Source organism: Lethenteron reissneri, chromosome 25 (genome assembly GCF_015708825.2).
Source record: "Lethenteron reissneri isolate LAM-NWPU_2019-01 chromosome 25, ASM1570882v1, whole genome shotgun sequence".
Taxonomy (NCBI): domain Eukaryota; kingdom Metazoa; phylum Chordata; class Hyperoartia; order Petromyzontiformes; family Petromyzontidae; genus Lethenteron; species Lethenteron reissneri.
This window is the reverse complement of record NC_083803.1, coordinates 18,304,928-18,330,832: the sequence shown is the minus strand read 5'-3', so window position 1 is coordinate 18,330,832 and position 25,905 is coordinate 18,304,928. Positions and strand designations below refer to the sequence as shown.

The 25,905-nt window shown below is 49.2% G+C and overlaps 2 protein-coding genes across 2 annotated transcripts in view; both read right to left on the bottom strand.

Moving 5' to 3' along the window:
• Window positions 1-5,069: 5,069 nt before the first annotated feature.
• LOC133346898 (thioredoxin-related transmembrane protein 1-like) lies at window positions 5,070-20,964 on the bottom strand. The gene is made up of 10 exons (XM_061558728.1): window positions 20,905-20,964; window positions 20,231-20,374; window positions 18,362-18,663; window positions 13,126-13,241; window positions 12,142-12,187; window positions 9,211-9,339; window positions 8,828-8,873; window positions 7,995-8,096; window positions 7,019-7,085; window positions 5,070-5,686 (listed from the first exon to the last, which is right to left on the bottom strand). Exons 1-10 carry the CDS (start codon window positions 20,962-20,964, stop codon window positions 5,433-5,435), a joined length of 1,266 nt encoding a protein of 421 aa, XP_061414712.1. The 3' UTR covers window positions 5,070-5,432.
• A 644-nt stretch (window positions 20,965-21,608) lies between these two features.
• Window positions 21,609-25,905, bottom strand: part of LOC133347368 (echinoderm microtubule-associated protein-like 2) — a 33,841-nt gene continuing 29,544 nt past the window's right edge. Inside the window, 1 exon segment of the mRNA XM_061559607.1 lies at window positions 21,609-25,628. Coding sequence (XP_061415591.1) covers window positions 25,503-25,628 — 126 coding nt within the window. The 3' untranslated portion in view covers window positions 21,609-25,502.

Below are 25,905 nucleotides of genomic sequence, written 5' to 3'. Positions count from 1 at the left end.
TATGTATTTTGCCAAATATGCCAAACATTGCATTTCTTCATGATGAAAGGGATGAGCAGAGAAGATTACTGGAGATGCAGAAATGTAACAGATTTTCACTTCATTGCAGGCAGTGACCAGTGCTGCAAAACTGTGATATTCTTAATTTTAGTAATGTGAGAACTTCAGAAGAATTCATATACACCTTCATGTAACTGCCATACCTTCCCGTAACTGAAAAGCACTTCCCCAGTGGCTATTACCTGTCGTGCGGCATAGTGAACATTCCACTGTAGACCACAAAGCATGCTAGGCAGTCGTCTGAACTCATCACAGAATTGATTATTTGCTTAAAAAAAGTATTGTAACATGTCAGAGCACAGAAGAAAACTGACTCCAAATACACGGACATTCAAACGAAAGAGGTCAATGGTTATTGGTTTTGAGTTACTCGGGAGTAATGCCACATTCGTAAAGCTTGGCTTAAATTTAATACTTCCCATCAACCTCGTCAAGTGATGTTCACTTGACCACTGCCCATTGCATGGTCACACAGGAGGTAGAAACGCGAAACACCAAGCAGCCAAAGTGATTGCCACTCAGCTATAATGTTCTTTCAGTTGCTTTTCCAATGCTATACGATGACGATGCTCTAGTAACCATTGTCTAGGTATAAACGCAATGATTTACTCCTGGAAGGTTGCCAACACACAGAGCCACTGCAACCATCAGGCCTTTGGAACCATCATCATATGTCCTGGGACAATTGGGCCCAATTAATATCCTCTCTGCGTCTCTCTGGCTCCCGTGTCCTTCTACTTGTGTGCAGCATCGCTAAGCACTCGTTGTAACTTGTCTGTATCACTGCAGTCTTTACCTCATCTCCCCAAGTTTGTTTTCACTGCCAGAGATTTCCTTATTTCATGGTATTTCAGTTTGAGGTTTAGAAACTCCTAGAATCCTTCTCAGCAGCCAGGCGATTCACACCACGAGACTATTAAACCTGAAGGTGGAATCCGGGTCAAGGTGTGAACCCTCCAGTGTTGTATTCCAGGATCACGCGGTGACCAGTAATCGCGTAGTTTGACGATACCACAGACAGTTCAAATGGAGGGCTCACCATAGGCAGGGCTCCTAGCAAGCTGTGAACAAAATTATACAGCACTGCTTGGAGCAGCTGTGATGGTTGAGCAACTTAAAACTATTCTATTTCATGTGCTGGTTTCCTCGAGCCATGCCAGTTTCTTCCCTCATAAAAAAACTCGAAAACAATAATTGGTCATACATCCCAAAGCAGGATCATTCTGAAAAGGGTCTTGAAAATCTGCGAGGATTTCCTGGATAAATAACAGACAATATTATCACGATTATAAACACATGAACAATTTCAGAAATAATACAAGTCGCAACAATGCTCTTAGCTCAAAGATATATTTTTACGGGAAAAAGAAAACAAACGACACCAAGACTATAAACCAAAACAAGACACTAACGATCCATGTAAACAAAGCACAGCCTAAAACACTCGAGTCTATAAATCCTTCTGTCGCCTTGCTCCATCTCATCTTGCTTCTCTCTCACATCTTACGACTCTGTCACATCCCCTTCTCCCCACTCCCAATCTCTACTGGCCCTCTCTGTGCCTCCCTCGCCCTGCGCACAGTCCACGCTTTCGTTCATTTTCCCTTCTTGCTCCCCTTCACTGGAACGAACTCCCAATGCACATAAAACAATCAACTTCACCGACCTTCTTCCGTTCAACCCTTAAAATCCACCTCCTTTCCCTTGCATATCCTAGCGCTACTGCCTGCCCCCACCCCCAGGTACGACCAGGCCTTCCCCAACCCCCATCACTCACTACCCCTACTGCCTGCCCCCACCCCCCAGGTACGACCAGGCCTTCCTCAGCCCCTCCTTAACCACTCCCACCTGTCCTCCTGTCACTACAACTACACCACTTTTAATAACCCCAGTGTTTATTTTAACCACTATCTTATGTACAATATTATAATTGCTGTAAAGCGCCTTGGATTAAGGCGTTATATAAATCTATGCAAGAGAAGATGCCCTCCAGAGCTCCGAGAGACAAGCCACTGTAACAAACCAACGAGGACATCAACTATACAAGCAGTCATGGTGCTCATCCTGCCACGTGGCGCGCACTGCCTACGATCAATCCCATACTGTATTGGATATTGCCCATTTCATTTTACCTTGGAACTCCCGCACTCACATTCAGCAAAGCGCATTGATAAAAACAACACAAGCGACGTACAGTGGGTCACGACGGTTGGTAAACATGCTCCATGTGACAGCAAAGGCCCCGTGGACATTAAACTGAACACGGCTATGTTCACAACTGTGGTGCTCACCAACAACCTCGCAAACGCGAGTTAAGCACTCCGATCACAGCAGCGCCACTCGGCCAGATGACCTGCCCTGACGACCCATGTACTCATCAAAAATATGAATGTGTTTGCGTCATGAGCCCCTCAAACGTGCGTGCTTCATGGGGCCGCTGTGCACGCGCTGCATATTCGCTCTGATGAAGCGAGCGAGGTACCGTGTGCATTTCCCAAGACGCTGTGCTGCCGTAAACACCTTTAACCTTCGCGTGCAACAATTCACATATCACAGATTAACGAGGAATGTGCTTACATGCATGTTACACAGCGAGCATCACCCAGGTACATGCAAAGCAAGCGGAAAGGCGTAACTTGTGGTTTTCCATCATAGAAACACGCAAATGTGTGTACAAGTGTCACTGCGTGTTTGCTATGTGTCAATTTATGTTATTGTTAACAAGATGTTTATCTCAAGAGATTATCCAGGTAAAATATATTAATACAAAAAATACTGAAAATAAGAAGTTAAACTGCCACACACACTTAGCAAGCCACGTCAACTACAAAGAAACTCACTCCATTAGCACTTATGTTAAAATTCATATCATTCAAAACAATCTATGTTTTCTACCTGCAGTTTACCAAACAAACGGCATTATAATGATGGTGTTGGTTCCATGATAATCATATCTGTAACTTCCCAAGACAACAGGAAGCTGTCAATGTCTAAAAACAAGCGCAATGTGCAAGGCTTACCAAAACACACCGACCGTGTCTCTATGATCACGAGCGAAACAATTGATGCCATGCAAGCAGTAACCGATGACATCAAGAGCCAGTGCTGTGTGATAGAAAAACAGACAGATCTGCCAGTTTTCTCCCAAACTCTAGCAATCACTGATCGGGTTCTGGAAAATACTTAACGCCTTCGTCAATGTAACATAAATCCAACTCCAACTGTCACATGCAACCCAGTAACACAAAACGTGACGACAGCGGTGTAACGGCCAAGTGTATAAATGCAGGACACCAGTGACTTTAGGCACCACCACAGCCACACTTCGGTGCAACAGTAGTTCCTAAGGATCCATTCAGGCGGTGAAAGTCTTCCGTAGAGACATGCGTCAGTGTCCAGGCTATATTTTAGCATGGTTTTGTAAAAGAGGGCAATTTGCTATGTCAAATCCCAATTAAGTAACTTGAAGGTAATTTGTATGCACTGGAATGTTTGGCCAATACTAGGTAAACTGTATGGGCTTATTTCAGCTATGGGAGAAAAAAGGAGGAAACCCATGCAGAGCAGGGGGAGAACTCCACAGAGAAGGGCGCCAGTCAGGAATCGAAACCAAGACCTCCTTGCTGTGAGGCACAAGTGTTACCGCTGTGCCACCCCTCAACTCCCAGCACCACTGCATATCAGCAGCACATGGCATGTGAATCATTCTTGGGCCTCCCCTTAATAGTCCTTTGTGTATCTGATGAGTGTGGTGAACAACAGCACATAGTGACGGTCACACCACTTCCTCATGTGCAGTACTGGCACCATTGCCACTGTTGAAAACGGGGTATCGTTGCATATCTTAAATAAAAGTTTAAATACATTTCTATTACACAGTTGTGAAACAAATACATTTCCGGTATGACTGAAATTGGTTTCACAATGTTAAATGCGTAATTCCGATATGATGTAAAATTCCCATTGCACTTATGCATCACATGCACGTGCACAAACAAGCAATATTCTGACTGGCCATTGACAAGTGCGGAACTTATCCGTGGCACAATCTAAAGGTAATATATGTTGAGCAATATTGGGCTATTTACTTAATCAAAATGCAACTGTAATCAATCGACATTGGACTGACTATCCAGGTTGTTCACATTACACGTGAGCCTTAAGGCCTAGATACACCGTGCACAGCAATCAATGGGGAGCATTGCTATCAAAGGAAGCCACTATTGACACTTCTGTATCACGACCCTTCCAATGCTCTAAGGCTTGGTGTGTTTGCACCAAAGAAATGTGTGCGTGTGGATATACACTGGTGTCTAAGAGTGTGCGATTGCGTGATTCTACGTATCGTATAATTCATAATAATTTTGTCGTGAGATTATTTCACTATGTGAAAATACACAATCTACAGCAACATAACCAAATGATATCTATAGTTACATGAATTTATAGAATCTATTGTGGTGTAAATCTATAGAATCTACACTTATGTTAATCTACACTGATGTAGCAGTGTGAGTCAGTAGGATTTATAGTGGCTGTGAATTGCAGCACGATACATTCTGTAGTATTTCACCTCAATAAGTTTACGATCGGTTCAGTCAAATCCGACAAAATCCGAATGGACCCCCCATTGATTGCACCAACAATTTAAAGTGTATCTAAGCCTAGATTTGAAGCTTTCGTGACTGCAAGGATTCATATTCTTAGGTTTTTTCGGTAAAGTCACGTAGGTAAAACATCAAAATTAATGAAAATAAAATTTAAAAAAACAAATCACGACGTTTTGGAGGCAACACAAGTCTCCGTCATCAGGTGGGACCGTCACAGCCGAATTAGCTGCATCAAGTGAGGCAATGATTCAAGATGTAATCCCTTATAAGCAAGTTGAAGGGGGGAGGAGAGGGGGGGGCTCATCAGAATGTGGTAGCCAATGAATGGAAACGTATCGGGAGGGAGGGGGGCGGGGCTCAAAGATAGCACGGAGTGCTCAACACATTGGGCAGAGAGGGGGAGGGGAGGCCTGATACACATGAAAGACAAGAACGAAAATGACGGTCCCACCTGATGACGGAGACTTGTGTTGCCTCCGAAACGTCGTGATTTTTGTTTTATTTTATTTTCATTAATTTTGATGTTTTACCTACGTGACTTTACCGAAAAAACCTAAGAATATGTATCTAAGCCCTTGCCTACCTAGGCGCATTACCACATTCCTATAGTACGCCGGCGATGTAAATGCAGGGGATAGAGGGCTGGGGGTGTTGAGCTGGGGTCTAATAGGCGCAATGAAAGGGTGTGATCCAGCACACCACTCACACAAGCCAAGCAGATGGATACAATTCCACTCGAAACGCCTCCCCAAGCCCCGTTCTTTAAGGCTCCTCCAGCCCCTGGGCCCCGGGCTGTGGCCGTCGCATGCGCAGCGTGGCCCCAGCATCTCCGGCGCCATCATCCAACTGCCCAACTTCTTCCTCTGAGCTGGCAGGGTCCCCGTCCTGGACGCCAATGTTCCCATCCTCCGTGTCCGAGGCCTGACTATCGCCGTTATCAACGATTTCATCTCCCTGTCCGCCGAGTTCAACTCTTTCGACCTCATCTTCTGCTTGGCCTTCAGAAGCATTCTCTTCTAGAAAAAAACACACAAAAGTAAAACTGCAGTTTGCCACAAAACCTCAAAGGACACGAAAAAGGCCTTGTGCTGAAGTGTTTGTGAACAAGTACAGTCAGCACAGCCAGCCTAGTGGAGGAGCACCTTTCACAAGCCGCGACGCCCCCCCACCCCCCCCCCCCCCAGATAAATCTCACTCGACGCAGCTGGCCAGTAAAGACGACACTATAATCTACAGCCCCAGCCACACCCTGGGGTAACGCACGCTCTCTTTCATTAATTACATAGCAGATTGTCACCATTATTTAGCCCAGAACCAGGTTGGATGCACCTTTTCCTAATTGAGAAATCCCAGAGAAGCTTTCCATTAGCCTCAGCCTTTTGTTTCCCCAACTTAGAACCGGTTATGCCAGTCAATCAGAACCATGAAACAAGTGCCCAACCACTTCGGACTTTTTCATCGGGGTCACTTCCTTATTGAGTGTTTTTTTCCAGGCCAGGTACGTTCTGTCCATCCCATTCGTGGGGTCGCCCTCCCGGCTGGCCCAGTGGGTTCACCAACACCCTGGCAGAGACCTCGACGTGGCCGACATTGCCACCGACATCCAATTGGATGCTGGGTCCTTGTCGACTTGGCGATTCTGATGATGGGGTGAAACCGAGATATGCAACTCCCTTGTGTTCAAGATACGCAACCCTCAACGAATTATATCAATACAACTACACTAACGTTGTGTTAGGTGTTACATGCATTGTGGAGCATATGTAATGCATATGTATACATTTAACAATACAATTGTTATTGAATACTTTCTTGTAGTTAATAAGACTATGACCAAATCGCTAGGTATGCATCAGATCTCAGAAGCCAAGCCAGTAGAGCCTGGATAGCACCTGGATGGACAGTCACCATGCACAACAGGCTGCTGTGGAGCTACGTGGTGAGCAGCAGAGCGCAGTGACATGTATTGTTGTACTGTACCTTCAACGGTCCACCAACATCTACACTCCTCGCCATCACCAACCCGCACAGACCAGCACGGCCAAAACACGCCCACGCCCCAGACGGCGCGAGGAGGCTCTCCAACGAGTGCCTTTCTCTCTTGAGCGACACCACAGCCCCTCAACATTCACTTCACGCCAGATGGCGTACTCTCACAATTCCTTGCGACGGTTGCACAAAAAAACAACTTGCTACGATGCTAAATTTGACCCACTGGCAGGCTCACTGAAGCTATGCTCTCTCAGCTGGCTTACTCTACTGAATCTTAGAATTAAAATTAATGCTGAGATCTGTAACATTGCACCTTCCTACCGATGTCCAGCCATTTTCAGCTTCCCACTGATTACCTTTCTCGGAGGGCACCAGATGTTTCCGTTTCGGCTGGAATAGGAGGTCAACGAGGAGGATGAACACCTGCAGCCAAGCACGTGCACAGACGCACATACACGATGAGAACAGCCTCCATCTGCAACTCGGCGGTAGTGACGTTGCTACGGATCTTTTTCCAGGCGAGGTGCGCTTTGAGGTCACGTGGAGTTGGGAAGGGTTATGGAATGTCGCAAAAGAGACCAAGATAAATTGAAGATTACTTGTTTAGCTTACAGCCCAGTGCTGTTAGCAAGTAGCGATTAGGGTCAGCACGATACACAAAGCAGTGGTTTGGCAGGCACCATGTCTGGCCACCATCATCGACACCCTATTGCTCATGTGTACACACGACCCTAGGCTGTTAATTAAGGCTGAGCTGACCAAGTTGACGCCACAAATTCAGACACTAATTGTTACGAATGTTATTCTCATGGTAGAAGATGGAATCCAAGTCATAGTGGAGCAGTGAACCTCTGCAGCACTACTCCTCACGGATGCTACCATCGGTCATATTTATATGCCATCCTCCACAGATCAATCCCTACACTGTTACTCCCAGCCTGCAGCACTATAGCACTACATGGGAAGCACCATTTTCAGACCTACTCTACTCACTGATGTGCACACGTATCAATGAAGACACTACAACACGTGCGCATTAATTTTGACATGTAAACTCACTTCATGTGCCACAAGTGTGATGAATGGGGTGTGAGGTGCATCAGACTCGAACGAGCTGCCCAGTACATGCAGGCAATACTACACGAGTATGGTATCAAATCAAATAACCTCAAACTCAATCTGTGGGCTGTGGTACAAAGGTGTGGTACAGAGAATGTGAGGGATATGGTTTGTGTGAGGTGTGCATTAAACAGGTGAGTTGTGTATGGCAAGGGAGAGGATGTGGTGCGTTCCGGCTGTGCCATACACGTGGCGCCAGCGCGTATCCCTCACCAGACCGAGGCACAGGCCCAGCAGCAGCGTTGCCAGACCAAACACCACATAGGAGCCCCACGTGGGGAGGCCCAGCGTCTCCGTCAGCCAGCCGTGCATTTGCTGGACCACACACACACATACACACGCAAAGATAGAATGCGCCGACTTTTTGTCTGGACTGCCAGGCCAAATATTCTTAGCAAGCATCTACTATGGCTGCCATCGTGGGTCAGCACCGTGTACATCCCTTGGTCACCTTTGTCCCCCACTCCACACCAAGCACTCAATTTAGGCCGAGTCAAACTAGGCAGGCACATACTCCTCTAAGATACTTATTGCCACTGGTTTGTGTGCGTGGGGCTAGGAATGTAGCAGGATTTCATTGCATTGTGGTACAGAACATGCAAACTCCATGTACCATTACATGCAGCCACAGATTTTCACACCCCAATAAATTACACATTGAATAAGGATTCAAAAAGATCACCCATTTTACTTACAGCACAGAAAAGAATGAGACATAAATATTAACTCAATCTATAACAACTCACTCTTCAGATCATTAAGAGTATATTCATTTGAATTAAATCATAAAACCAAGACAAGGCTGCACGAGACACACACAGAGACAAGGCTGCCAGAGACAGGGCAACAAAGGACGAGACTACATGAGACAGTGTCAAAGGGAGGCAGAGGGAATAAATAAAAACGAGACAGTTTAACAGAGAGAAAGAACGACTACACCAGAAATACGTTATTATATAAAGGCAAAAGGACACTTAAGTAGACACAAGCCCATATATATATAGACAGAAGGCAGACACAGGAATGAGAGGGACAAGAAGCCTCACCCGAATCCACATGGAGAGCTGGAAGAGCCAGGACATCCCTGTCATCCTAAAGGAGAACCGGGCGGCACTTGCTGGTTACGATACAGCAAATCGATTAGTGCCGAATAAATCGTTTTAAATTTATATCGTTGACGAATTGTACGTAATCAATAAACAGTTATTATTAATTAATTTGAGAGGTCACTTGATGTTTAACCTAATTTTATGTTATAAAGTCCACGTGTCTCCCTACAAATAGGTGAGTGCCTGACTGTGTGAGTAAATGAGCAAGTGAATTACTGAACAAACCGAGTCAGTGAGAATACCCGAGTGAGTGAGTGAGCGAGCGAGCGATTAAGCAAGTGAGAGACCGAGTGAGCCAACTGCTGAGTGAGGCCACGTACAGAATGGACGGAGGCGCTTTCCACGCCGACACAGGAGTCACCTGCTCCCACTGGCGTGCCGACACGAAGCGGCTTAAGTCCGCCGCTTTCCTTGGACCCGAGAACTGACGGAACTCTCCATCGCGCACACTGATGTGGCAGGTCCACACGTTTAACACACACACACACACACATCGATGGACAGACACAGACCTTCATTATTACAAACGCATACACAGCAATTACAAACACAGACATGTACAGAGCCCCACATATACACATTCAACAGGGCAGAATTTGCACTAAGTGGTGATGACACCACGATGATCCTTTTGCAGGCTTGTGGAATTGCAAATCCTCTCTGGCAGGTCATGTGACTGATGGAAGTGTTATGGGCTGAAAAACCAAGGTGACTGAAATATGCATCATCTGCAGTCCCCACTCTGTCAACTTGCTGTGTTTTAGACACTCAACCTGTGCGTACACAATAATCCCTGTTTGAAATCCTAGACTGTTGGGGCACGTGGTATAGGTGAGCACCACTTAGGATTAGCATTGCACACAAGACCGTGGTGTGGCCAGAACTTTGCATACTTAGCTATCATTTGTTTTCAGAACTGATTTGGACCACTCTGCAAAAGGTACTGCACATTTATCGCAACACATTTTAATTAGTTTTATTATTTTAATCCATAGAACATTAGAGTATTGTCTCTTAACCAGCAGCACAAACTGTGGCATGCTACAATCCACTGCACCGTGAGCATAATCATCTCCCAAATCTCCCGCCAAATACAAGCAGACTCTGCTATGCGTGACACGATTAGGGGAAACCGTTAACTTATCAATTTCCTTTCACCACTTGCTCAATAGAATTATCGGACCATCACGATACACGTCTCCTACGCAACCTCAACAGCAAACAGAGCTCCATTGATTCCCTTATTTATCACATTATTTACTTATACGATTGCTTTCAAATACATTTTACAAGTAAATACAACTAGCAATAGCTTTCTGGTCATGTGCTCAATAATATATATTTTTAGGGGTGACGGCTTAATGCCTTGAAATTTATATCGTGGATTACCAACACGTATAATCTGCTGCCATATATACATGGTGTGTGTGTGATATGTACATGGTACACGGTACAGTATATTGGGTGTGTGGTGTACATTGTATGAAATGTGGTATATATTGTGCACAATGTGCACGGTGTACATGGCTTGTTATGCGTACATGGTACATGGTGTGTGTAGTGAAGTGTATGGTGTGTGCATGGCATACACAGCGTGTACAACCACACACACCATTTGGCATGTTTTGCCACTGTGTGTCAACATAGCTATATTCCCATGCCATGTCTGACCACTGAGCTGTCACTTCTGAGAAGGCACGTCTGAGATGTTAGGCTTGAATCCAGGTTTCACTCACCCCATTATTAAATCGGGTTTTCAAGTATAGCGAACTGATGGTGTCATCCTAGTCACCAATGATTACAAAAATAAATGATTATGTTAAGGTTGATTTGTCACTTAATTTGGCATCACCCTGCCCTGGGGATAAAATACGCTGCAACCTCGTGTGAATCTGAGTGGCTTCAGGAGTAGTTCATCCTGATTAGCAACTATCTATCCATTGCTTAGCGGCCAATATAAATCCGTCTTAAGATTTAGCAAGTCCAGTCCACGCAGATTCAAACAGAAATCCGCGTAAGTGCATACGTTTGTTGCAAAATGTATGCTCACTGTTTTATTAAAGCCTAGCAATCGTGAACAGTGCACCTAATCAGAGGGTGCAATATATTGCGCAGAGGGGCATCCAGACATAAACGCTCGCATATCTAATTGCATGTAACGTTGGTGACGTGGCTGGATAAAGCCTGCTTCTTATCAGTGAGGAAGCAGGAGGCACTTTGGCTGCCTGTGGCGTGCAACCTAAAGACTCTCCAACACGTGGTCCTCCTCCCCCCAGCCTCCCCATGAGCTCTCACATGGCCCTGACCACCAGCCCAACTACCCTATCCACCACCCCACTGTAGTCAACACCTATTTACCTTCTGCTTATGAATGTCAGGCCATTTGAACAGGTATATATTTAAAAAACTATGGAGAAGGCATCCCTTGAATAGCTGAAAAATAATACCCCAACTCCATCAGGGGCGACAGGGTGGCGGCGCAGTGGTAACACACATGCCTCCCAACTCAGAGTTTGTACGTTCTCCTCCTGTTCTGCATGGGTTTCCTCCAGGTTCTCCCATAGCTAAAACAACATACAACGTAACTGGTATTGGCCAAACATAAAACTTCTGAAAAATTACCTGCAAAACTATGCAATTGGAATTACCGTGAAAACTTGCAAGACCTTCCTAAAAAAAATCTTTATACTGACTGAGGCTTTCCCGGGTAAACTAAAATAGCAATAATAATAATAATAATTAACCAGGAGGCCCTCAGAATCAATGCAGCATACGTTTGAGCAGACAAATCCTGGACTGGTTTTGACTTCTCTGGGCCTCATCAGCATGTGTTGCCAATTATATACATTCTCCTGGATTCTATGATGATATAGGCAAGAGCCTTTCCATATGTTATCATTAAACATATGCAGTCTCTGCTCATTTGGTCAAAATGATTTGGTACAATTTGTATGTATTCTGCTAAACATATGTACTCTACACACACAGCATAATTTAGTCTCCCTGCTCAATTCATTGAGGGCCCCTGAACTAGCAGTGGAAATGTCTCATTCCTTTGGCAGAGGTCAGTCTCGACATTGGACCTCCACAACCAACTTCTCCCAAAGAGGTACTCATATTATTCACCCTCAAAGAATGATAGATCTGACCCCCTAAGCTTAAAATTAGCCCCAACTAAATATCAAAACTATATTCTTGTAGGTGTAATTTTATTTACCTACATTTATGTTGTGTGCGTGTGCTCCACTCACTGGTAGATGGTGGGCAGAGACGTGATGAAGAACCGCCCACTTAGACCTGTGCGACAATAACAGCGAGTTAACAGTGTCGTGTGTGTGTGTACCTCCATGTGTTTGTTAGTGCACCATACCACTCACGATTGTGGTGGCCAGTACCATACCCAATTGACAATGTTTGTCTCCCAAACTCAAATATCTTATGCTGAGCTGACTTAGGAGAGACCCGAGACAGATTTGGCTAACAATTCCCACTGACGTTGTTTGTGGTCAGGAGTCAAACTTGCATCACTGGAATCGTAGTGTGGCGCATGAACCACGCTCTCCATAACATAGCAATTTTACTCGTACAAATACATTTGGAGTGACATCGCGGGATGTCACTTTGCAGTGCCGGGCCTAGAGAGGCACGGCGTGCGGTGTAGCGACATCGCGGACACCACGAGGGTGTGGGTGTAGTAGCGGCCAGAGAGGGGCCCGGTGAGCGCTGATTGATAGCGCTGGATGGCACCACGCTTGGCGTGCAGTGCCAGCCCTACAGGACAGGGTGTGGGAGTGCCGGCCGTAGGAATGAGGTTATTAAAGGCCATGGCACTCTGGTTGACCCGAGAAGACACGTGACCAGTTAATTCTACAAAGGGGCCCCAAGTGGGGGGCTAGGGGGGGTCACGTGGTTAGCATCCAGATCCTTCCCGAGGATTCTGGAAGGTGGTCGTGGCCCAGGGCGGAGCCGGCCACGCCACAGAGGATCTAAGCCAGAGGGGCCGGCGTTGTTGTTCATCCTGAAAAAACCTTCGTCTACGTCCTACGTCCTACTGAGTCTCCAACACGTGGACCTGGACCCGAGCTGTGGTCCCGGTCCGTAGTAGCGAATTACGTTGTAATTAGTGTAGTTAGCCTAGTAAACGAGACGCAACACCCAACAACAAAAACATCAACGTCGGCGTTTGTCACGGCTCGTGATGCACAAAGTGTGTGTGGGGGGGGGGGGGGTCTCACCTGGCTCGCGGGTCACGTCCACAGAGGCTGTGTTAATGCCCAGCTTCTTGCTCGTCTGCGCAAACTTGTGCCACTCGGACTGCAGTTGCCGGCAGGCGGGGCACCATGGGGCGTAGCTGTGGAGGTGCAGGGTCAAGGAGGGCAGCGTATACAGGTTGAGCCATTTGTTATTGTGGGAAAGCCACAGGGCCAATATCACCTCCACTGCCTGCCAATGGCCTCCTCTCCTCTGTCATCAAAAATACATTGGCAACCTTCTCTTGCGTTGCACGAGTCTTCCCCATGGTCTACTTCATTTTAAATATTACTTTTTCAACTCCGGTGTTGCCCACTTCTATACAGCATCTTGGGATGCAGTCACTTTATATATATTCTTAGGTTTTTTCGGTTAAGTCACGTAAGTAAAACATCAAAATAAAAATAAAATAAAAATCACGACGTTTCGGAGGCAACACAAGTCTCCGTCATCAGGTGGGACCGTCACAGCCGAATTAGCTGCATCAAGTGAAGCAATGATTCAAGATGTAATCCCTTATAAGCAAGTTGAAGGGAGGTGGAGAGAGGGGGAGAGCTTATCAGACTGTGGTAGCCAATGAATGGAAACGTATCGGGAGGGAGGAGGAGCGGTGATCAAAGACTGCACGTAGTGCTCAACACAATGAATGGAAACGTATCGGGAGGGAGGAGGAGCGGTAATCAAAGACTGCACGTAGTGCTCAACACAATGAATGGAAACGTATCGGGAGGGAGGAGGAGCGGTAATCAAAGACTGCACGTAGTGCTCAACACAATGAATGGAAACGTGTCGGGACGGAGGGTGAGCGGTGATCAAAGACTGCACGTGGGGATGTTAACACTCGGTGAAGTAAATTAAAATAGTGCCTGTCAGATAAGATGGTCCAAAAAAGACTTAATTACACTTTTTTGGACCATCTTATCTGACAGGCACTATTTTAATTTACTTCACCGAGTGTTAACATCCCCACGTGCAGTCTTTGATCACCGCTCACCCTCCGTCCCGACACGTTTCCATTCATTGTGTTGAGCACTACGTGCAGTCTTTGATCACCGCTCCTCCTCCCTCCCGATACGTTTCCATTCATTGTGTTGAGCACTACGTGCAGTCTTTGATCACCGCTCCTCCTCCCTCCCGATACGTTTCCATTCATTGGCTACCACAGTCTGATAAGCTCTCCCCCCCTCTCCACCTCCCTTCAACTTGCTTATAAGGGATTACATCTTGAATCATTGCTTCACTTGATGCAGCTAATTCGGCTGTGACGGTCCCACCTGATGACGGAGACTTGTGTTGCCTCCGAAACGTCGTGATTTTTATTTTATTTTTATTTTGATGTTTTACTTACGTGACTTAACCGAAAAAACCTAAGAATATGAATCTTTGCAGTCACGAAAGCTTCAAATCTAGAATCACTTTATACACTTTAAAATGAAAATTGTACTGTATTGTAAAAGTCGAGTCAAGTTCATCTTCCTTTCATTAAGTTGTTTTACTGAGATCACCGTTACTAAGCAGAGGCTCTAAGTCATAATAAAAAGCAGTCAACATACAGCTCAAGTAAGGGGAGTAGCAGGTGAGAGAGAAGAAGCTTCGCAGATCGAATCACGTTAAAGGAGGTTGGAAAAACGGGAATTATAAAGCCGAGCGATGAGAGGAAATGTGCCATCCTGCATGCAGCGAGGCAGTTGCAGGACGTGTGGAATGGGAAGAGTCAAAGCGGCGATAAACTGCGGTTGCAGGTTACGAGTAGCAGCGCTGTACACGTGAACACTCCACATCAACAACACGAGCAAGACACATGCCCCTGGGACGTGCACACACTGGGCCCACTAGGCATGCTGCCACACGTGAACCGTAGACACACGTGCACGGAGTGCGCACACACAATGTGCACACTCGGGGAGTGTACACATCACAGTAGTGTCAATAAGGCCATCCACTAAGGACGTGCACTTGACACATTAGTACTGTAGTGCCAGTTTGACAGTGTGTGTGTAGGTGTGCGATGTGCATTAACACGACAGTTCCAACATCCAAAGTACGCCCGCGATCAGTGTCCCCCAACATCCGCGCAGCGTCACTCAACACAAATAGCACGACGGGGGTCACAACAACAACTCCGTGGGGCTCTTCTCAGTTCACACTTGGACCACCACCACCACCGTCATTGGTCCCCTCCAGGAAGCTGGGCCACTTATTCGCCAGTCGGTGGCGGCCAGCTTCTCGTCCAGCCGAGCGCACACGTAAACACACTCCTGCAGAACAGTGCGTGTGCTGTGTACAGCACAAGCACGCACACTGTATATGTACATACTCGCACACACACACACGTGCGGTACACACTGCAAACACAACGATGTAGCAGTACAAGATGTGCAAGTGCATAGCACGCACTTTAAGCGTTGCAGTGCCCACTTGTATGTGCAGCACACTCCACAGTGTATACTAGACAGTACACACTAAGTGCCACAGTGTATACTAGACAGTCCACACTAAGTGCCACAGTGTATACTAGACAGTACACACTAAGTGCCACAGTGTATACTAGACAGTACACACTAAGTGCCACAGTGTATACTAGACAGTACACACTAAGTGCCACAGTGTATACTAGACAGTCCACACTAAGTGCCACAGTGTATACTAGACAGTACACACTAAGTGCCACAGTGTATACTAGACAGTCCACACTAAGTGCCACAGTGTATACTAGACAGTACACACTCGAAGTCTGCATGACTGAATACACTGCAATTTACGGCAGTGTATGGGTGGCGGTGGCTTGGGAAACCCTCATCCAGCAGTGAACTGATGGCTGCTGCTGATGACAGTAGAATACACAGCGCACGCATTCAGATGGCAGTGCACACTGTGCAGTACACACAGTACACACTGTACGCACTGTGCAGTACACACAGTACACACTGTGCAGTACACACTATGCAGTACACACTGTGCAGTACACACAGTGCGCGCTGTGCAGTACACACAGTGCAGTACACACTGTACAGCACACTGTGCAGTACACACTGTACAGCACACACTGTGCAGTACACACTGTACAGCACACACAGTGCAGCACACACTGTACAGCACACACAGTGCAGTACACACTGTACAGCACACAGTGCAGTACACACTGTACACACTGTGCAGTACACACTGTGCAGTACAGTACGCACTGTGCAGTACACACAGTACGCACTGTGCAGTACACACAGTACGCACTGTGCAGTACACACAGAACACACTGTAGAGTACACACAGTACGCACTGTGCAGTACACACAGTACACACTGTACGCACTGTGCAGTACACACAGTACACACTGTACGCACTGTGCAGTACACAGTGCAGTACACACTGCAGTACACACTGTGCAGTACACACAGAAGTACACACTGTAAAGCACACAGTGCACACAGTACACACTGTGCAGTGCACACAGTACACACTGTGCACACAGTACATACTGTGCACACAGTACATACTGTGCACACAGTACACACTGTGCACACAGTACACACAGTACACTGTGTACGCGGCCCTTGGCGCCAATTTTCGCACTGTACCCAGAGGCGGCAGTGGCGCTTAAAAACAAATATCGAGACGAGTCGAGTGTACAGTACACACACAGTGTGTACAGTACACACACAGTGTGTACAGTACACACACAGTGTGTACAGTACACACACAGTGTGTACAGTACACACACAGTGTGTACAGTACACACAGTGTGTACAGTACACACACAGTGTGTACAGTACACACACAGTGTGTACAGTACACACACAGTGTGTACAGTACACACACAGTGTGTACAGTACACACAGTGTGTACAGTACACACAGTGTGTACAGTACACACAGTGTGTACAGTACACACAGTGTGTACAGTACACACAGTGTGTACAGTACACACAGTGTGTACAGTACACACAGTGTGTACAGTACACACAGTGTGTACAGTACACACAGTGTGTACAGTACACACAGTGTGTACAGTACACACAGTGTGTACAGTACACACAGTGTGTACAGTACACACAGTGTGTACAGTACACACAGTGTGTACAGTACACACAGTGTGTACAGTACACACAGTGTGTACAGTACACACAGTGTGTACAGTACACACAGTGTGTACAGTACACACAGTGTGTACAGTACACACAGTGTGTACAGTACACACAGTGTGTACAGTACACACAGTGTGTACAGTACACACAGTGTGTACAGTACACACAGTGTGTACAGTACACACAGTGTGTTTGTAAAGCGGCGAGCAACAAACAGCACTCTCTAAATCTCCGTTTCGTTCGAGCGAGCGAGAAGAACTCGCGGGGCCAGCGTCAGTCGGTTTGCCAGTCAGCAGTCGCAGGGAGATCGATTGTTCGGTATAATCGGAACTGAGCAACGATCAATGATGAAATAGATCAAGAGCCGAGACGTTTGTTGCATCGTATGTCAGCCGGTACACGAACAACATCGTCTTGTTGCACGTCTTGCTGACATCGTCGATGACGAGAGCTGGGGGTGAAGTCATCCAGCAGTGGATCGATTGGCCGTGAACGTGTTGAGCTCGCACCCAGCGCAGTGCACGTGGCCCCGTGGCACCTCCAGCGAGCGCCGTGAGCTACGTACGGTGCGAAAGAAGGCCAACGTACAGTAGCACATACTGTACATACTCCAGCAAGGCGTTCGCCTTGTGCAGTGTGCGATGCCGTGAACATTCTTACATCTTACTACTCTATTGCATCTTACATTCTTACTACTCTGCGTGCCACGAGGCACAGACACGGATTACAATGTAGCGATATGCACTGTGCACAGGGTAGAGAACACATCTACAAGATATATATAATGACACATCTACAAGATATATAGTGACACGTCTACAAGTTATATAGATTAACACGTCTACAAGTTATAGAGTGCCGCATGGTCAGTGCACCACTACAGCGCATTGCGTATCCGCAGTCTCCCCTAGGTCGACTCAGACTTAAATGTGCATGTTGTGTAGACATCGAGGCTGGGGATGCGGGTGGGTCGTGGTTGTGCCCACGGCACCCGCTGGCCTCACGCGTGGCGAGTGTGTGGGCGACACGCGAGGCGACGCGAGCAGCAGACACCCGCACGCAGCGCGCCATGTGCGGGTGCCCCGCGAGGACGGGGCACGGACCCCGCCACAAGCGGCGATCGCTCCACGCGGACTCACAACTCGAGCATCCACTCGCCCTGCAGCACGTCCCGCCAGCTGTCTCGACTCAGCGCCGTCTCCTCCTCCTCCTCCTCCACCGCCGCGTGGCCGAGCAGCGGCAGCAGCAGCAGCAACAACAGGGTCGAGAAGACGGCGAACATCTTGAGCGGCAACATCTTGAGGCGTCGTCCGCGTCTGGAGCGCGTCCCGCGCTGTCGCCTCTCGGCGGCCTCGGGGCGGCGGTGACGCGAAGCCGCCGCCGAGAGGCCGCGCCCCGCAGCGCCGCCCGACCCCGCCCCGAACCTCACCGACACCGCCCCCTAAATAATCCCCCCTAAATAATCCCCCAGATAACGCCCCTAAATAATCCCAAAATAATCCCCTAAATAACCCCCCAGATAACACCCCTAAATAATCCCAAAATAATCCCCTAAAGAACCCCGCGATCTCCTCTGCGAGCCGTGGAGCTGCACTGCCGTGGTGCGGGGGGCCTCATCGGAACCCAACGCCGCTCACAATCGTCACAGAACGCGGCGGCGGCGGCGGCCTGTGCGGGCAAAGCGCCTCGCCACGGGGGGCGAGAGGGGCGCGAGTGGAGGATACGAGTGGGAGACATCGCTGCATTATGCACCCGGGGGGCTCCATAACGCAAACAGCTTTCTGCATCCACCCCGAGGCCACCACCACGCTCCCGGTGGGGCCGGGGGGCCAGAGGGGGGGGGCAGGGGGGCCCCCAGCATCAGAGCGCCCCCCCCCCAAGACGCCCCCTCCCCCAAGACGCCCCCCTCCCCCAAGACGCCCCCCCCCAAGGCGCCCCCCCCCCCAAGACGCCCCCCCCCCAAGGCGCCCCCCCCCCAAGACGCCCCCCCCCCAAGACGCCCCCCCCCCAAGACGCCCCCCCCCCAAGACGCCCCCTCCCCCAAGACGCCCCCCCCCCAAGACGCCCCCTCCCCCAAGACGCCCCCTCCCCCAAGACGCCCCCCCCCCAAGACGCCCCCCCCAAGGCGCCCCCCCCCCAAGACGCCCCCCCCCAAGACGCCCCCCCCCCAAGACGCCCCCCCCCCAAGACGCCCCCTCCCCCAAGACGCCCCCCCCCCAAGACGCCCCCTCCCCCAAGACGCCCCCTCCCCCAAGACGCCCCCCCCCCAAGACGCCCCCCCCCAAGGCGCCCCCCCCCCAAGACGCCCCCCCCCCAAGGCGCCCCCCCCCCCATGACGCCCCCCCCCAAGGCGCCCCCCCCCCAAGACGCCCCCCCCCCAAGGCGCCCCCCCCCCCCAAGACGCCCCCCCCCCCAAGACGCCCCCCCCCCCAAGACGCCGCGTGGCTCGCGATGGGGACACGGCGCCGACTCAGGTCGGGGGACCTGGTCACCTGGCAACAGTTTAAAGGAGATTTGAAGCTTTCGTGACTGCAGGGATCCATTCTCTTCGATTATTTCGGTAAAGTCACGTGCGTAGAAACAAATATCGATCTTCCACTTGAAGACGATTGCTTGTGTGGCTTGTGTGGCGATCGAAACGTCGTGATCTATTTTTTTTTCTAACTACGTGGCTTTAAATTTCGATTTAAAGCTTTCGTGACTGCAGGGATTCATATTATTGGTTCTTTCGGTAAAGTCGGGTAGAAGGGAAAAAAAATAATGCAGATAAAACGAAAAATGTTTTCACGACGTTTCGATTGCAACACAAGCAATAATCATCAGGTGTGAAAACTACAGCAAGGAAATGTTAGCTGAAGTGGGAGAGATGCTGTGGTAAGGGGTTATTTCCCTTCTACGTGACTCTACCGAAAGAACCAAAGAGTTTGGTTTGAGGAGGTATCGTCAACGTGGGGGGGAGCGGGTCGCGGGCTTCGAGAGTCTCTGCGCGCGGGGGCCGCACGCGTCACCGGCGGATCGACGGGCGGCCTCGAGGCGGCCGCTCGCACCAAGCCGCTCTCGCCCGCGGGGGGCGGAGCCTCCGGCGGGGGGCGGAGCCTCCGGCGGGGGGCGGAGCCTCCGGCGGGGGCGGAGCCTCCGGCGGGGGGCGGAGCCTCCGGCGGGGGGCGGAGCCTCCGGCGGGGGGCGGAGCCTCCGGTGGGGGGCGGAGCCTCCGGCGGGGGGCGGAGCCTCCGGCGGGGGGCGGAGCCTCCGGCGGGGGGCGGAGCCTCCGGCGGGGGGCGGAGCCTCCCGTCGCGGTCACCCCGAGCGCCAAAGTCACTTTGTGCCTCTAAGACCCCCCCCGCTGGCCGGGCCGAGAGACGGCAGTCGCCCCCAAACGACGGCAGAGGGCAGCAGCAGCAGAGGGGGGCAGCAAGTGCAGCAGCAGCAGAGGGGGCAGCAGCAGCAGCAGAGGGGGGCAGCAAGTGCAGCAGCAGCAGCAGAGGGGGCAGCAGCAGCAGCAGTCGGCACAGCGGGGAGCTCCGATGGCGCCTCTCGCCAGGCAGTCAGCTCATTACAATTGGCTCTGCCCCGTGACCTCCTCCTGCCAGCAGCGAGCCTTACACATTCCACGTGGCCTCTAAAGTGCACTTAGCCTGGCACAAGCGGCGTGGTGACGTTGCCACGCCGCTTAGTGGCGAACCGCGGTCGTTGTTGCCGATGTGCGTCGTGAACTCCTCTCGGGGTTCGGCGGTGGCGCCATCTCGTGGACCGCGCCCGTCGTGACCGAGCTCGTGTGCGCCTCTTCACGCAGTGCCAATCTATTGGGTTGCTTTTGGTTTCGTGGGCGATGCCTCGTGTTGGGGTTATTAATTATTACTAGGGGTTGGGTGGAAGTTGCTTGAAGTTCTCTCGTGCAGAATCACCGAGAGCAGTGTCCTCCTCCATTGCAAGGCCCGTGTGCCACTGGGAGCTAATTAGTTCGGCCCCCGACAATGCACAAATGTGAAAACACCTCGTCAGCATGTTGTCACCATGTTGTCAAACCCGATGGTTTCCAACGTGTGCGCCCCTCACGCTGATGTCGTATCGGCGAATGTGGCCCCTCTGAATATTAATGAAGAACACGGATCGAGAGCCACAGGAGCAAGTGGATTATTGCACCACGCGACTTGTGCTGTGAAGACGGACATTGTCCCAAGAATCCTCCACAATAACCATGAGCGTCTGCGTGTAGAATGTTTTATTCTTGACATGGAGGGATCGATTCATGGAGGCGACGTAGTCTGCTCACTTATTTAGCGCTACTGGTATGCAACGAATTGCTATATGAAAGTGACAACCGATTATATCAGCGACAACCATAAAGAATAACGTTACAGAAATTCATGTTTTATTTATAATGTGTATATGTAGAACATCCGATTATCAATCAGCACCATCGTCTCAATCTTCCACATCCCATCATCTGCCAATTTGTCACCATAATTGTCGAGTGGTTTCATCGCAGCAAAAGCACGCACATGGACTGCAAAGAGCTCCCTCGAACGCAGGTATTGGCTGGAGCAGACTTGATTAATTTTATCCGAATTAAAGACAACCAAATACACTCACTGCAGCAGCTCTCCTCGTATAACTACACCCCACTCAGTGCGTTTCGTGCCGCATGACTAAACGAAGAGACTTTAATGTCTTATGACTGAAGCGTACAACCGTAACATGGATTTTTCTACCAACGCGACTTTACCGAAAGAACCAAAGAGTATGGATTCCTGCAGTCACGAAAGCTTCAAATCAACATTGAGCACGTCACTGCAGCGCTGTGCTGAAGCCAGAACATAAATGTCAAGTTTAATTCTCAGTAACCGATCATTAAACTCATGTCGGAGAACCATGGGCATACATGCAGAGCCTCAGTTTATATAAAACGTAGCAAGTTGTGTTTATCCGATAGCAGAGAGAAGGGACAAGCAAACTGGGGGGCAAAGCAACTTCCCCAAACTTTACTCGAGCTGTCCAACCAACCAGGAACCATCATTAGCTCTTCCACTGGCCCCAACTCAAGCCCCTAACACAAACTCCAACTTTTCTAGGACCGCTTTTTGCTGTTGGCGTTTAAAACATCCGTTGCTTGATAGTAGACCGCATGTTTGAGTATTTGCCCTGCATGCCCAGATTTGAACGGCATATGTTAGGGTTCAAATATTTATCCCTAAGCGACCTCTACCATTTATTTTCTGACTACACTATAGCTCTTTTTAAGACGGCAAAGATAGCGGGTAGTTTAACGATTTACCCTGTGTGTATGTATTGTATGTTTCATACATAGGGTGGGTGTTGCGGTTGCCACCTTTTCCATTGTAGAACAACCCGGACAGATGCAAATTCCAGGACTGTCCAAGTCAAACCCAGACAGGTGGCAACCCTCGTGGGTGTGCATGGGGATATACATACGTGCCACATTTGGGATAATCTAAACCGGAGGGCTCCTTCAACAGACGGGTTTCGCCTGCTCATTCCTTGTGGGCGCAATATTACAACAACGCGGTGCTGAGTGCAGTGGAGATTTGGTGGGAACTGACACGTAAACCCTGAGATTCACCCTGTAAAACTGCATATGTAACTCTATCACACATGTATATTTTAAACCACAATACTCCCAACAATGATTCTAATACAATGACATTTTCCCTATACACCGAGATCATATCACTCTCGCACACACACACACACAGAGACCCCTAATATCTAGGACCTTACCACATCGATACTGCACCATCACGGCCACATGGCCTTCATTTGTCATTCTCAATGTATTACCATGAAGGCGTTGAAGCTGCACATATATAAAGATCAGCTGTTAAGGCTTCCTTGTGAAAGACCTGTTTCAATGAATTCTTCCCTGGTCAAAAACATGTACATGCTGCAACGCACATGGTTCAACCGTGTTAAATCAACAAGGGCTTGTGACACAACCGAGTTTCCTGAAGCTCGGTCGTGTGATACATACACGAGGTGGTTTCCCAATGAATCAGCACTTCACCACTACCCATGACCCCACGATGATATTTACAAGGGAGGGTGGGGATTAAGGCCCGATTGACCGTTTCCTTATAGGAAGTTTTTCTTAATCGGTATCTTGGTAACCAGAACTTACAAGGCATTTCTTATACCTGATGATTCGACACAGAAAGACCCATGTGCGGCATATAACGTACAATGTTGTCTCAAGACTTTTTTTTTAGGATGCTCTAGCATTGGGGTTTGTTCCTGCAGAAAACCCACATATGCAAGACTATAATGTTCACACAAATAGGTCATGAACACGCTTACTCTACTGCCATTTCACATCCCACCTCACTACCGAGCACACAGAGACAAATGTCTGCGATCCATCGACGCAGCTGCCAGTGGGCTGGGTTACATCCAACGGCCCGTGTGGTTGGGTAAGGTCAAACAGCCCGCATGGACCAGTCTACGGCACGGGCAGTTATTCATCCATCAGTGGATTGATAATGGGCTGTGATATTTACAAAGTATCGTGTTGCATACATTATTCATTTATTATATGCACACACATAGTATGCAGCACAATACTTGATATATGTTTACACAGTATCCATTCACTGCATTTCAAACAGGGAGCATGACCATTGAAACATTCATGGTCCTACTCTTTGGGTCAGGAAAAGACGACCGCTTGTGTTGCGATCGAAACGTCGTAGTTTTTGTTTTTTGTTATTTTCGTTGAACCCATCTACGTGACTTTACCGAAAGACCCAAAGAATATGAATTCCTGCAGTCACGAAAGCTTTACGTCAAGATGCATGATCCTATCAAGAAAGACCCAGGGTACACACAAGCTAGCATTTACTGCATATATATAGAATAGGCCTGGGTACGACTATTGATATCCTATTCCTATGTTGATTGCATTGGGTGGGTCTAGCTCCGCTGGAGGCACCAAGGCGCTCTCCACAGTTCTCAACGCCACCTAGGGTAGCGAGTGCACCTCACTTCTCTTCTGACCACCCCTGCGTTGTTGGCGAGCGCCTATTAAGGTCGGGATGGCACATGGTGGATTAGATCGATCGTGTGACTAGAACCACACTTTATTGTCTCCCAAGAACAAATGTTGAGCACACCAGACAGTCGTTTTAGGCCGAGTTGATCTGAGGAGAGCTCGGGCAAACGTTAAGTGGGGCAATTAGGAGTGTAAATCGTGAATCACTGGATTTCCAATTGGAAGAGGACAGTGTGGAATAATACATTGTCATGCTGTACCAAACTTCTATGCTCATGTCTATGCCCGCCTTTATCAACCCACACTGTCCAGCATGATGAAATATGCTGTGTGGTGAGGAAAGGCTCTCATTTAGCATTGCATTGACAAATGGGCTGTACACACATATAATATATATTATAATATATTATAGGTCCTTGTTCTTATTTACGGCATCAAAAATTTATTTTGTACAGCCTGGAGAGCACCCACAGCCATGACTACGAGCAAGACCCCCACTATTGAGTGACTCTCAGCAAGTTCAATCGAACTAGACTCGATTTGATTTCTTGTCAGGCACAACATCAGAGAAGAAGTGGGGTCTTTGATACCGCCCACATCTCCCACACGTGGGCTTAGCTCCCACAAAAGCGCCCCGTTTGGAGGTCTGGTCAACACCTCCGGCAGCTGCATTCACAATGAACGCTTCTTCTCACACAGCACTGTCAGCGAGTCTGGTCAAAGCGTCGCCCTCACAAACAGCACCGTTGGGGGCAGTGCTCATATCCATTGGTGACTCCGAGCCCTAGTAGAAACTGCACATTCTCATGGCGGGGACCAATCTCTTTCCAAAGGATAATCGCCGTTATTTCGGCACACGCAAACGCCCATAGAAACGACTCGGGGTGTGTACGCCAGCGGGTGTGGCTGCGGGGTGCTGCCTGCATGCAGGGAGTCCGCTCCACAACGGTAGTGTGCAGCAGGGAGTGCTTGCATTGGCGTCGTCAAGCAGGGAATGCAGGAACCTTTTGCAGCCACTGTTTTTTGTTCCTCTCCATGCAACGCCGCGCGCATCATTCATCACAGGTTGTGTGCGCGCGTGTGCGAAAGGCGGCGACGGGTGGGGGTGCCCTGTGCATCTCATGCCGGGCATTAGGGATTCCCTGGGCCTCCTCGAACTCCCGCACGGTGCCACGCGGGGCATTCCACAGGAGGCGCCCCGCGCCGCGCACTCCTTGCCGGCGTCTCATGCGAGGTGCCCGGAGCGCTCGCGTTTCGCCAGCGAGTTCGACCGGGGCTCAGCTGAGACGCCACTGCATGACGCTGCAGTCCTTGCCACCCGTGGAGAGCAGCAGGGAGTCGTCCCTCGTGAACAGCACGTTGGTCACGTGGCTGCTGTGGCCTCCGTAGACGTGGCTCGGAGCCTGCGCCGTGCGAAGGAGCATCACTCGTGAGCGTCACTCATGCACAACGATGCCCACAATAACGAGCGGAGTGCTGGGCGGCTAAAATACGGTAAGGTCAGTTAACCCCAATGCAACTTGAATCTGTCCCATGACCTCCTGCCTGCAGCGAGCCTTCCAAACTTCACATGACAGCTTAAAAGTGCACCTAGCCTGACACGAGTGCTGTGGTGATGCCACCGCCATTTAGTCGCAAATGGCGGCTGTTGTTTAGTTTATTACGTTTCTGAGCCAGCTG

Bases quoted from the DNA above. Each gene is read 5' to 3' on its own strand.
- LOC133346898 (XM_061558728.1), bottom strand. From the start codon at position 20,964: ATGGCGCCACCGCCGAACCCCGAGAGGAGTTCACGACGCACATCGGCA. The intron at 20,375-20,904 runs GTTCGCCACTAA...CCCCCGCCGGAG, and splicing joins CATCGGCAACAACGACCGCG to GCTCCGCCCCCCGCCGGAGG. The intron at 9,340-12,141 runs GTGAGTGGAGCA...CTGCCACATCAG, and splicing joins TCTCTGCCCACCATCTACCA to TGTGCGCGATGGAGAGTTCC.